General features: G+C 43.3%; 1 protein-coding gene across 1 annotated transcript; it reads left to right on the top strand.

Moving 5' to 3' along the window:
* The first annotated feature begins 3,326 nt into the window (after window positions 1–3,326).
* LOC131706815 (U4/U6.U5 small nuclear ribonucleoprotein 27 kDa protein-like) lies at window positions 3,327–12,044 on the top strand. Its single transcript, XM_059008616.1, has 6 exons — window positions 3,327–3,510; window positions 5,688–5,814; window positions 7,645–7,751; window positions 8,598–8,677; window positions 9,919–9,983; window positions 11,598–12,044. The coding sequence occupies exons 1-6, from the start codon at window positions 3,471–3,473 to the stop codon at window positions 11,650–11,652; spliced, it is 474 nt and encodes a 157-aa protein (XP_058864599.1). The 5' UTR covers window positions 3,327–3,470; the 3' UTR covers window positions 11,653–12,044.
* The last annotated feature ends 2,152 nt before the right edge of the window (window positions 12,045–14,196 follow it).

The raw sequence follows: 14,196 nt of genomic DNA, 5'->3' as shown, positions 1-14,196 counted from the left end.
AAAAGAATGTTAGAGAGAAAAGTGAAGAAGGAATGTTAGAGAAAGAAAAAGTCACAATGATCAGACAGTACCGGGTATACACTTAGCACTGGTGCTGATTATCAGTAGGGTTATTTTTTCATGTATAAATGTACCTGCACTTAATACAAACCACCCAGACTGCCCCCCACAGTCCACCTGTGACGATTGTAATAAGAGAGTCCACAGCCACGCATGTCCACGTTCTCCCTCTGCAGGCGCTACAACACACACACTAGAAGTAGTTAAGGGGTAGCATGTTTAGAATTCAGCTTGGGTCAATCTCTTAAAATCGCCTTTGTTAAACCCCCTGCTTACTTACCCAGCGTGTCCCAAATCAGTCTAATAACCCCAGTGCTTGTTTCATCACGAAACTTCGTTCTTATCAATTAGGGTTCAGGTGCAACACAGACACCAGCATGGTTAACATGAATTGCCCCTAACTGGGAGTCCCAGTTCAGACCACTTTGATCCCAGGCTGCTGCTGCTGCTGCTGCTGATGGAAAAGGAGGGGACTGATTTCAAACCCGTTTTCAACTCGGTTCCCAGTGGCATATAAAAACATTTTTTGTTTGATCGTGTTTTTGGTTAAAATTCTTATTGTAGTGTATTGTTTTCTGTCTGTTTTTTGTTATTATATTTTTTGCAGATGTTGTAAAGTGCGATGCTCCCTGTGTATATGGGGTGTTATATTACGATAACGTGAGCCTAAAACAACTAAACATCTTGTTTTCTAAGGGAAAGGGTTAATGAAATTCAGGTAACATTTTAAAATAATAGCCGCAAATTCCTTATGAATCCCCGGGCTGAATCCCGCAGGAATAACACCGAGATATCTTCTGCGCTTCCTCTGAGTTCTGAAGTCATTCATTGTGAATTCAGCCCCCCCTGTTAATTCATGTGGGTTTAATCACCGGGATTCATTCCATGCTCCTCTGTAATGAATACTGTGGATCGCGTGTATAAGACATGCATTCATTATGAATGAACACTTCTCACAATCCCCAGGTGGGGGAGCAAGAGGGTATGAATGCATGTCTTATGCACGCGATCCACAGCATTCATTACAGAGGAGCGTGGAATGAATCCGGGTGATTAAACCCACATGAATTAACAGGGGGGGCTGAATTCACAATGAATGACTTCAGAACTCAGAGGAAACGCAGAAGATATTCCTGTGGGATTCAGACCGGGGATTTGTTAGGAATTTGATTCCCTTGTTTTAAAGCGTTACCAAAATAGTTTTTGTGTGTTTTATCAGCCTTTTTTTTTTTAACAAAAATAACAACTTTACACACAGGCTGCCACACTGATATTCTTTTACTTCTGTGAATTGTGAAACTCCGGGAAGTCTGTTTCTTACCTTGTGTTTGGCTGTGTGAAACTGTGTGTCTGACAATCTGTTTAAAAGGGGTTTTTTTTTTTTCCTTCCCTATTCAAAGAGAGCTGTTATTCGTCAGCTGTTTCACTGCTGGCGTCCTGCAGGACTCTGTAAATAACTGGCACGGGCTGTTAGACGGTGGGATTGTTCATGTGTGCTTGTGATAATCTGCCATGTACTCTCTTGGCTTGTGCGCAGTGTATAACGAAGCAATGTCAAGTGTTTTGGTTGCAGCTAAGATTTGATGTGGCAATAAAGGTTTGTGGTTCTGCTAGTCCGTGTTTCTGTAACGGCTGGAAGAATGCCAACAGGGATGGAAATAAGACTCCCATTGCATAGCAGTTTGATCCGTTCCTGGTTTCCCTAGGAGTTTAATAATAAGACACACCTGAGATTGTTACCTGTTGTCAGGATGGCCTCTATACCTCTCTGGTGTGGGTACGCCAAGAACCCGTCAGTTTCTGTACCTCGAAACCATCCATCCTTTTTCTGGTAGCATCTCCTCCATTACGCAACAGCCCCCTACACGCTGTCCCGTTCAGGCTAGACCAGCTGCCTTCGCTGGACCCCTTCCAACTACAAACATGCCCTTTGTTCTTTTGAAGGGCGCAACCCATAGGAGCCGGAGACAGAAATGGCCACTGCCCACTCACTTTTTAATATTATTATTATTATTATTATTATTATTATTATTATTATTGTTATTATTATTATTATTATTATTATTATTTGTTTATTTAGCAGACGCCTTTATCCAAGGCGACTTACAGAGACTAGGGTGTGTGAACTATGCATCAGCTGCAGAGTTACTTACAACTACGTCTCACCCCAAAGACGGAGCACAAGGAGGTTAAGTGACTTGCTCAGGGTCACACAATGAGTCAGTGGCTGAGGTGGGATTTGAACCGGGGACCTCCTGGTTACAAGCCCTTTTCTTTAACCACTGGACCACACAGCCTCCTTTTTAAACATAAGAAAGTTTACAAACGAGAGGAGGCCATTCGGCCCATCTTGCTCGTTTGGTTGTTAGTGGCTTATTGATCCCAGAATCTCATCAAGCAGCTTCTTGAAGGATCCCAGGGTGTCAGCTTCAACAACATTACTGGGGAGTTGGTTCCAGACCCTCACAAAGAAGGGAGGGGGGGATGCATATATATAACACAATATAAACTCTCGGTTTTATACCAATGTGATTATGAGAATCCACTGAATGGACCTGCACTGGTGGATTTCATAGGGCTGATTTGTATAATACAAATGTATGGTTGTATATCAATTACTGTCATCTCTGCTAAAATACAGCCCTTCAGTGCACACTATAGTAAAGTTCTATATTAGCCCACTGCTGTCTTATACAGTCGTGCAATATAAACCACATTCTATAGTAGATACTGCAGTGTACAGTACAGCACTATGCTGTAATGCAGGATAACAGTTCTGTAATAGACTACAACACTATGGTTCTGCAGCAGGTACCACAGGATACTAAACCCACTTCAGTAAATGCTACAGTATATTCTACAGATTGGCCCCGTTTTCGCTCAGGGCTAACTGTTGTCTAAGTGCAGACGCAACACAGCCTGCGCTGCGACTGACTTGCGACCAGGAATATCGCAGACATCAGAAAAAAACGTATTATGACGCTAAAGCCGGTGCTCAAGACAAATTAGTAAAAAGAAAAAAAAACTATGAGGGGCACTGGAAAGGGGGGGCTCCCACAAACATACAATTAACCAGTGCCATTTATTAGTTCCAAATACCCACATTACATTGCACATTGAACGCTATGGTTTAGATACCGCTATGCCGCTAGCATTAACAGAGACAATTGAGGAGATTACCTGTGCATTTTACCGTCACGAACAACCGCCGCACGGTAGGTGGCGCCAGAGGGCTGAGAGAACGAAACCGCGGAACGAGTGAGTGTTGGATTTGTTGCCAGGGGGATGTTTTAAACGGGTGCAGGATTTGTTTCTATCGAGTTCTGTGATCGTTTTTGTTGTGTTTGGTTCAGGGTGTAAATACAGAAGTTGTTTGATATATTTTGTAGATTTTAATACGACTTTGAGGGATGGGGAGAAGCAGGAGTCGATCACCAGCGCCGAGGCGAGGTTAGTACGACATTGTACTAATAATTATTATTATTATTGGTAAGACAGGACCTCGTTAAAACACGGTTTATTAACTCACAGTAGTTTAACAGTCGTTGTTTTTAGGTTTGCTTTGAAATATGTTTATTCGTCTGATAATATTTACATCAAACGGTTGTACACACACAAGGCAACCCGATTTACAAACAAAACGTTGATTTAACCGCACAGGGTTTGAAATGTGTTGAGCTGGATTTGATAATTTTGTAGATTTCGATTCGATGTGAAACATGATTATCTGTGGTGCACGTTAGTATTTAATTATACAACCACAATAGTTTTAATGATTTATTTGTGTGTTTTATTTGGTGTGTCTGGTTCGAAGTTGAACTGAAAAGCGAGACAGGCGTAGAGATAACGTAATTTCATCTAACGTGAATTCAGCAATAGCCCTGCAGCCAGTCCTGGGTTTAAAAAATACCTCGTTTGGTTCTTGAAACGACCAGGTGCCAGAGATGGAGCAATCGGACCCCTGCAACTAGATCCACTCAGAACCGACCGCGCTTCTATCACAGAATCAACAAGCTCACCTGAGTCTGTAGGGTTACTAATGTGAATATGTAATGATGGGATGGCAGAGGGGCAGCAGTGTGGAGTAGTGGTTAGGGCTCTGGACTCTTGACCGGAGGGTCGTGGGTTCAGTCCCAGGTGGGGGACACTGCTGCTGTACCCTTGAGCAAGGTACTTTACCTAGATTGCTCCAGTAAAAACCCAACTGTATAAATGCGTAATTGTATGTAAAAATATTGTGATATCTTGTAACAATTGTAAGTCGCCCTGGATAAGGGTGTCTGCTAAGAAATAAATAATAATAATAATAATGGCAATAAGACTCCTATTGCATCAGTGTCACTCCTTCCATGTTTAAGACGAGCTTGATTAGCCTAGATAACAGGTTCAAACTGCAACACAATGGTAGTCTTGCATCCTTCCCTGCAGTTGTAGGGGAGAGATGGTTTATTTAGCTGGGCTTCAATCACGAGAGGGAGTTGTTGAAACCCAGGTAGACGTTTCTCTGTAAGGGTTCAAAATGAAGGTAAACCTGGAATTAAATACTTAGTGATGCTATAAGGGTGAGACCAGACCCTGTTTCAAATCTTAACAATGCTTGCCATTTATTAGTTCCAAATGCCCACATTACATTCTACATGGAACGCTATGGTTTAGATGCAATACGTGCCGCTAGCATGAACAGAGACAGGCAGTTGACGAGATTACCTGAACCCCTGGAGAGACGGCCTCAGACTGATACACATATGGTCCTGATGATCTGGAGGCATTGGGAGCTTCTCTGTGTGTGTCGCCTCTATACCAGCTATTACTGATGATCTGGAGGCATTGGGAGCTTCTCTGTGTGTGTCGCCTCTATACCAGCTATTACTGATGATCTGGAGGCACTGGGAGCTTCTCTGTGTGTGTCGCCTCTATACCAGCTATTACTGATGATCTGGAGGCATTGGGAGCTTCTCTGTGTGTGTTGCCTCTATACCAGCTATTACTGATGATCTGGAGGCATTGGGAGCTTCTCTGTGTGTGTCGCCTCTATACCAGCTATTACTGATGATCTGGAGGCATTGGGAGCTTCTCTGTGTGTGTCGCCTCTATACCAGCTATTACTGATGATCTGGAGGCATTGGGAGCTTCTCTGTGTGTGTCGCCTCTATACCAGCTATTACTGATGATCTGGAGGCATTGGGAGCTTCTCTGTGTGTGTCGCCTCAATACCAGCTATTACTGATGATCTGGAGGCATTGGGAGCTTCTCTGTGTGTGTTGCCTCTATACCAGCTATTTATACTCTATCAGTTCAGAGCGTATGTGACTACAGTGTGTTTCTGTTATCTTGCTAATTATAATAGAAATGAGTTATTCAGCTGTTACTCCATGCAGGTGCAACCAACCACTAACTACTCTCTGTTACAAGGTTACTGTGGTTCATTCTTTACCATAGACCTCCTTTCAAATACATTCTTACACATGCTTTAGCACTCCAATCATTCTAAGCCAAAGGCCAAGCGCAATTGCCTTAACAACTCTACTCATGAGTCACCTCCAGCAAACTGGCTTAACATTACCAACGTATTTTCTTTCATATGATTGCTGATGCCGTTTCACTCTGAATCTCTCTGTCCCTCTCAGAGCGTCGTCGGTCTCGCTCGGCCTCCAGGGAGCGGGAGAGGCGTCGGCGGGAGAGAGAGCGCTCGAGGTCACGTGACAAGGACAGGAGGCGGAGCCGGTCTCGCTCCCCCCACAGGCGCCGCTCCAGGTGAGTTTATGACCCGCCTCTCAAACGGGAAAAGCCCTTCGGGAGCATCGCATCGTGCACAGCGAAACCTGACTGATAATCCAGCCCCTCTACACGCCGGCATTCTGCAACACTTTGGAAATGGACGGCCAAAGTTTTAAATAAACTGTATCGTAGCCTTTTTATTTTTAAATACTAGCGCAAGATGACGGCAGCAGGAGCAGGGCACCTGTACCTTTTTAATGATGTCCGAACAGGAGCCGAAGGTGTAGAAAGTCGCTTTTTATTATGATCCTCTATATAAATGCATTCAGATATGTAAGCAGCAAGTATAACACTTGAAAAAGGATATTCTAGGAGGCTGGGTGGTCCGGTGGTTAAAGAAAAGGGCTTGTAACCAGGAGGTCCCCGGTTCAAATCCCACCTCAGCCACTGACTCATTGTGTGACCCTGAGCAAGTCACTTAACCTCCTTGTGTTCCGTCTTTCGGGTGAGACGTGGTTGTAAGTGACTCTGCAGCTGATGCATAGTTCACACACCCTAGTCTCTGTAAGCCGCCTTGGATAAAGGCGTCTGCTTAATAAACAGTACTTGCCCCAGATTCTAGTGGGAGCCGAGGCGACGGGCGTCTGTCCTTCAACAGAAGATCAGCCAGCTCTGTGTTTTGTCCTCCAAGTCTGTCTCGCTAATCTTTTTTCTTATCTGCCTTGCTTTGTGTCTCGGCTGGGGCGACGCAGCGGGTTGCGCTGACCGTTCCCACAAATCTTCCTTCTCTCTCCCGTCTCCTACACAGACCTTGAATATGTGTTGCTTATCTTGACTTGGCAGGCAGTCAGTAGCTCCTGACTTCACAAAGAACAGATGCTGCTGCTCACACATTGCATGTATAGAAAGAAGTTCAGTTCTCAGCAAGGAAGAAGAATATGATTTATTTTAAGTATATTCAAATATTACTTTTGGTTCAAGGTACTAGGGTTACCTCCATGTGCACCAAGACAGATTAGGACAGTTCAGGTGTTTCATCTCACAACCCCAATGCATTCTGGGAGGTGTAGTCCTGCTGTAAAAGGTACCTGAGACAGGTAATGTACCAGAATGCATTGCAGGGTGTTGAAAAGCCTGAACTGTCCCAGTGTCCCTGGAGGCCTATACTAACCCTGTTAAATACAGTAAAACGGGTCCATCTATACCAAGCATCAAAAGAAACTTATCACTATTCTAACACATTTATTTTTGAAAAAAAAATAAGGTATGTAAATGATGGACATTGACTAAATGTTTTTGGTTTCTTTTTAATTACTCGATCATTCATCCTTGACCATGACACGCTTGAGTGACTATGAAGCACATGCACTTAATCACCTAATTAGTGAGACAGCTGATTGGACGCTGGATATGGAGCGATTTCAGCTGTTGAATTGCAAGCTTGAATAAAAGCAATAAAGAAAATCACAGAAAAAAACAAACAATATGCCACGTCTGTCAAGAGAGCAGCGCCTTCGTGCGATCGGCATGTTGGAGGCTGGACTAGGGCAGCGTACTGTGGCTCGCCGTCTTGGCTGCTCACCGCCAGCAATTTCAAACCTGGCGAGACGGTATAACCAGACACACTCTGTCAATGACAGCACCACCAACCGGGAGACCAAGAGTCACAACACCTGCCTGAGATTGACAGATCATTCTGCAGCATCTTCGTGATGTCAATTGTTAATCAGCACAATAAAAAGTGACTGCACTGAATAACATTTGATGAAACATGTGGGCGAGTCTTTTGTACTGCACTGTGTGTCTTGAAGAGTTTTTGTTTAAACTTTAACATTATTGGTAATCACTGCCCCCCTCCCCCCCCAGGTCGCCACGGAGACCCAGGTCCAGCTCTCTGTCCCCTTCGAGACAGAAAGACAGACGGGAAGATGACAAAGAACCCAAGGAGAAAGTGAAGGAGCACAAGATTTCAGGTGACAGCGCCAGGGCGGACAGGATTGAGGCTGGAGCCTTTATTTCCTCAGACCCTGATTTAGCATTCGTTTCCTTACTTTAGATAAAGCAATGCCACACCACAGGCATGGGAATAAGACTCCCATTGCAGAGCACTTTGATCCATTCCTGGTTTCACTAGGAGTTTAATAAGACACACCTGAGCCTGTTACCTACACACACTGTGGCTAATCAAGCTGGTAGTAAAACCTGGAATGGGTGAGACTGCTGTGCAATAAATCTTATTCCCATCCCTGTCCTATTGTGCTACCGTTGCCCCTTAGTACAATACAGAACCATTGTGTTGTCATTGAACTGCATGACCACTGGGGGTCACTGTTGTTCTATGTTAAGTCCTCTTCAATCCCTCCATACAGTCTGATCAGAAGCACTGTGGACACATTTGGTTTGTCATTTTGAAGCTTTTTCACTTTGCAGAGAGATACAGATTAATATACTCTTATAAAAGCCAACTACAGTAAATTTGCTTTTTTTTTCTTATATAAAAAAAAAGTTGGAATGGGTGAAACTGCTGTGCAATAGGAGTCTTATTTCCATCCCTGCTGTTGCATGGCGTTTTCACACGCTGTAGGGGTGCTTGACCTGTACCCCCTTTCTGATTATATACAGCACTGTGATGATTTAAACACAGTGGAACATTTTCGAACGAGAGGGAGGCCATTTAACCCATCAGAGGTCGTCCGCTTCCTAGCAGCTGTTTGATCTCAAACTTCGGAGAATGAAACTGTTTGAATCAATGTGCAAATCAAAGCAGGATGCTCATAAAATAAACATGCTGGTTAAACGTCTCTCTTTCTCTCTCTCAGAGGAGGATATGGAAGGAAAGACGGAGGAGGAGATTGAAATGATGAAGCTGATGGGGTTTGGGAGCTTTGATTCAACGAAGGTGAGCGCAGACACGAGACAACTCTTACAGACTCCGTAGCGCAGAACAGAGAGACTTCTCGTAGGTCTCAAGTACAATACAGGGATGGCAGTAAGACTCCCATTGTATAGGGAGATAACATCTCTTAGGAAACGCATCCAAAACTCTGGAGCTCTCCATAGTGCTAAACTGAGAGAGTCTTCTGTTCACAACGTTTGCCATTCCTTATTAGGTGACTAACACAATTCAGGGGTGGCAGTAAGACTCCCATTGAACAGCAGTTCCTGGTTTTAATGTGGCACACCTGAGCTTGTTCCCTGTACACTGTGGCTGATCAAGCTCGTGTTAAAACCTGGAATGGGTAAAACTGCTATGCAATAGGAGTCTTATTCCCATCCCTGGTGGTGCTGAAACGCACTCTCTTGATCCCTCTAAAGGAGCTCAAACACAAAGTTGACATCAGTGTTGCCGAGACAAGCTTTGGTTTTGGGCGATGCCCCTAAATAGTTTTTTGTAATTTGTTTAACTTATTCACGTTCGTTGTTTTCACTTGAATTTGTGTTTTCTGTGTTATATGTAGGGTTTTTTTGGTTTTTGTTCATTTCATTTTTCAGTGCTTATTTTTTTTTAGCTGTTTTGAGTTTTATGTAAATCAGGTTTTATCGGGACTTAACCTTTTTATATACAGTAATCCATCGCGTATCCAGCTCTGGTGGGACCCGAGTGAAGAAGTGTTTTCAATCTCAATGGGACTTTGCTGGTTCAATAACAGTTCCATTAAAGAGATCTAGTGAGGTAAAGGGGTTTCCTTCTGTTTTGAAGGAGGTGCGCTCCTGGGTCCCTGCTTACAAGGATAGTAGAGGTGTTGCTGTATTAATGTGCAGTAGCCGAAGTTTGAAGATAATACGTTTAGAAAATGTCTGATGTGGGGGTCAGATCCTTTTGATCAATTCCATTTCCTTTTTAAAATCCCATTTTATCAATTCCTATCAGGACACAGGCTTCGTTGAGCAAACAGCTGTACAACTTGTGAAACGCATGGACTGTACAGCTCGTTAGCCACGCATGCAATCGCACGACTACGTGGTGTTCACAAGCTGTGTACATGCTTGCTTCATAAAGCCTGTGTTGTACAAAAGGACTGGGAATTGATTTGAAGAATGGAAAAAAATTGACCCACCCTTGCCTGTGTCCACAAGGTGGCGCCCTCTCACTGTCGCTGACTGCATGATTTCTAATTTTTATTTATTTTTTTTTGACAGGGAAAGAAATGTGAAGGGTCAGTTAATGCATATGCTATCAACGTCTCACAAAAACGAAAATACAGGTGAGTACTGCAGGGGCGGGGGTGTCAGCACAGGGATGGAAATAAGACTCCCGTTGCAGAGCAGTTTGATCCATTCCTGGTTTCACTAAGAGTTTTCAATGAGACACACCTGAGCTTGTTACCTATACACTGGAGTGAATCAAGCATAGTAAAACCTGGAATGGGTGACACTGCTATGCAATAGGAGTCTTGTTGCTATCCCTGCAGCTTGTTTCTCTTGTAAGCAGACATTAGGGGTGCTTGACCTGTACCCCCTTTCTGATTATATACAGCGCTGTGGTGATTTAAACACATTGGAACATTTTCAAACAAGAGGGAGGCCATTTAACCCATCAGAGCTTGTCCTCTTCCTAGCAGCTGATCTCAAAACTTTGTCAAGTTCTTAAAGGGTCTTAAAAGATCCCAGTGACTCTGCCTCAAACATGGCTAGGTAACCCATTCCACCCTCCCTCACCACTCTGTGAAGAAGCATCTCCTGCCCTAAAAATAAAGACTTTTATTAGATTACAATGCAGACCAACCCACAAAACAGCTGCTGTTTGAGCAGATTACGTTATTCCTAACGTTTTACAGACCCAGATTACCGCTAATCTTGGGCTACCCTGATGTTACCTTAGGCAAGGTCGCTCAAGATTAATGCGAATCCAGTGTTTGTGAAACAAGATGCAAAAGTTTCGATTTAGCAGGGGACTAGAAACAGGATTTGGGCGTGGAGGGTTGGGTAGTGTGTGTAAAGTTCACTTTAACACACAGCCACCCAGGCTAGTGGATTTAGTCCTGCCTTGCTGACGATGGTCAGGTTTTGGGGAAAGAAGAAATTCCAAAGGAACTAGGTAGTCTCTAAACATTCCTGTTTAGTAAAACACTACAGGGATGCAAGTGAGACTCCCATTGCATCGACTCACGATATCTGTATTACTGTCACTACTTCTAATCCAATGGAATTGTCTTCAATAAATGCCTTCAGGGATAGAAATAAAACTCCTGCTGCATAGCAGTTTGATCCATTCCTGGTTTTACTATGACACACCTGAGCTTGTTACCTATACACAATGGCAAATCAAGCTCTTAGTAAAACCTGGAATGGGTGAGACTGCTATGCGACAGGAGTCTTATTCCCATCCCTGAATACTATGTTACCTTTTTTTAAACATTAACTTTTTCAGCCCCACTAACGACTCTAACGTTTAGACTTTCGCTAAAAGATAGAAACTCCACAGATCCTGGCCTGCTAAATCCTTGCAGTTCATGTCGCTTTGTACCTCAAAACCAGTTCATTTCAACACAGTATGTATTATCTTAAATTGGGATGCTGTCTTAGAAATGTAGTGTAATTGCTCAACCTCTGAATGTTGCTGTGTTCACGTTGGTACACAGTCCTGTCTGGCTGCACATTTGGTGGGGTGGGGGGTGAGATATGTTTCCAAGGGGCTCCCTGTGCAACAGAGAGTCTGCAACAGCCAGTCAGAGTCCTCAAACCATCAGGTGCGCCACTGCAGGGAGACGAGCTCTCCGATTGGTTAGAAATGATGTAATGTGTTAGAAAATATGATGTAATGCATGTGTGTCCTTGTGGTTCTATGTTTTAGTTGGCTGTTTTTCTCTCTTTCGCAGGCAATACATGAACAGAAAAGGAGGATTTAACAGACCGCTAGATTTTATTGCCTAAAAACGGGTTTAATATTCGGGTTCGATTAGTTTTGTGCTCCTCTTTTGACATTTTGCTATTTTGCTGTTTTCTATTCATTTACTAGTGACTGATCCCCATTATGTGGAATATATTCAGCAGTGTGTGGAGCTGATTCTGATAAAGTGAGTTCCTGGAATTCTCATACGAAGGGCCACTTTTGTTGTATTGTTGTATGTTGTGCATCAGATAACACACACAGGGGCATTTTAGTTGCTCAGTTGCATTGACTTTCCAAGAGAGAACCAAGAAAGCTCGTTACTGTTTTGTTTTAATAATTATCTTGTGTATTCCAAGCCGATTTATCAAAAATTGTAAACTGCAATTCGGGTAAGTTATGCATTTAAATAAACAAGCAAGCTGCTTAAGCCGTGGTTGGTTTGGAGTTTTATTTTCTTATCCGCACGTTCGCACACACACCTGGATTTTACTGCAGGTCACCCAAGAAACTAAGTCAAGTAGACCAACATTTCAGCAGGAACCTCCTTCACTGCACTGTCCACAAACGTTTCAGCTGGTGTAGAAATTTACGAACGAGAGCAATCCATTGTGCCCGTCGGTGCTTGCCCGGTTCCTAGTAGCTAGTTAATTTCAAGACTTTTATCAAGCCAGGTCTTCAAGGATTCCAGTGATTCAGCATCTAGGTAACCCAATCCAACCCCTCACCACAGTGAAGATTACTGGCACTGATACAGATTACAGAGACTAGGGGGGGTGAACTCTGCATCATCAACAACTGCTGCTGCTGCTGCTGCAGAGTCACTTCCAATAGGAGCTTGTTTGTTTGACGTCTCATCCGAAGGACGGCGCACAAGGAGGTGAAGTGACTTGCTCAGGGTCACACACATACACAGTGAGTCAGCTGCTGAGCCGGGATTTGAACCTCCTGGTTGAAGACCCCTTTGCTGTAACCGTTGGACCACCGAGCCTTCTGTTTTTTTTCTTTTTTATTGGCCGATCATTGATGGCTGTTAAACCACAAGTGAATGCGAAGCGTCTGCTAATAAATAAATAATAATAATAATGTCTCAGCCGAAGGACGGAGCACAAGGAGGTGAAGTGACTTGCTCAGGGTCACACACACACACACAGTGAGTCAGTATTGAACCAGGAACCTCCTTTTTCAAGCCCCTTTCTTTTAACCACTGGACCACCAAGCCTCCAAGCGTACGGCTCTGAAATCCAGCCTCCACGAAGACCCACAGCTGGGTTTCGGGGAGATCCGCTCGCCCAGCGAGGGAGCAGCTCCAGGGTCTGCAGATCGGCGGCTGCAGGTTTCACAAAACGCTCTGTAGGAAAGGAACGTCCTCCAAGGGGGTTAGCAGGACAACGGCGCCTCGTGCTGGAGCCAGGATCACACAGCTGCTGAATGCGAAGGCAGGGAAAAGAGGGTCGCTCCCCGAGTTTTGCTTATCGTATCGGGATCTGCAAACACGTGAGGCTCTCGTTTGCATAGCAGCATGCAAATGTCTAGACAGAAAAAAAAACCTGCTGTTGAAGTGGTCTAGTTCCCCACCCCCAAGTTAAACAGGTTTGCATATTTCAGAAAGGGGTTGGCTGATCATCCTGTGTATGGTAGCTATGATAATCTCATGGTCCCAGACATGGTTTTAACTGATTCGCTTGCATGGTGGAAAGTCATACATAGCACAGAGTAGCTGGTGAGGGTGCATTACTGCGGGTCTTTTTCGTTTCAGGTTTAGATAGTCATAGCAGGCAGAATACAAACTGTTGCAAGTTGAGTTCATTCTATAGGGTGATAACTTTCAGCCACAGCTGTCACGGGATTGTGTTAGAATGAGTGGGACCATCCCCAGCCACTTGCATGTTCACTCTCTGTAGGCCTATTGTTTCCAGGTTTTATGTCTCCTCTCATGTGTGCTGTCTTGCTTACAGTTCAGTGGTGACCTGCAGTCCTCTGATTCCATGCTGATTGTATTAAACAATGTCATTTTTAAATAAGTTTATTTTCCTATAAACTACAAACGTTTAACACTAGTTGACTAGTTCTACAATATATCTGTTTTTTATTATATTACAGTGTATAATGTACTTACAAATTGAAGGCACAATACAAAACTCTCGTAGTTTATCATGTGCTGAAACAGCCAGCCCCTCTACATGGAATTACTTATTATTATTATTTATTTATTTATTTATTTTAATCAAGTTTAGCGCAGTTTAGTTTTGTTTTACAAAGCTTTAATTAAATGTATTTTTTTTCTTTTTTTTTTCTTTTTTTTAAGACTAAAATTAAGTTATTTATTACTAAACTGTTATTTAATTATGTCAAGGAATTTCAAACTTGATTTTATTAAGAAAAACGAGACTTCAAAACCAGTCTAGTTTTGCCCTTGATCTAAAACGTCCCGCATGTGGGCACGGTTTTCAAAAAGGTCAAAGAAAGACCTGGGTCGCAAAGTGCGTTCTATAAGCGGATTTGGGTCACTGCGTATATATATATATATATATATATATATATATATATATATAAAATTTACCTCTCAGAGGGTTCATTTAAAACGA

This window comes from Acipenser ruthenus, chromosome 37 (assembly GCF_902713425.1).
Source record: "Acipenser ruthenus chromosome 37, fAciRut3.2 maternal haplotype, whole genome shotgun sequence".
NCBI classification, from domain to species: Eukaryota; Metazoa; Chordata; class Actinopteri; order Acipenseriformes; family Acipenseridae; genus Acipenser; species Acipenser ruthenus.
Note: the sequence above shows the minus strand (reverse complement) of the source record. Positions and strands in the feature narration are given on the sequence as shown.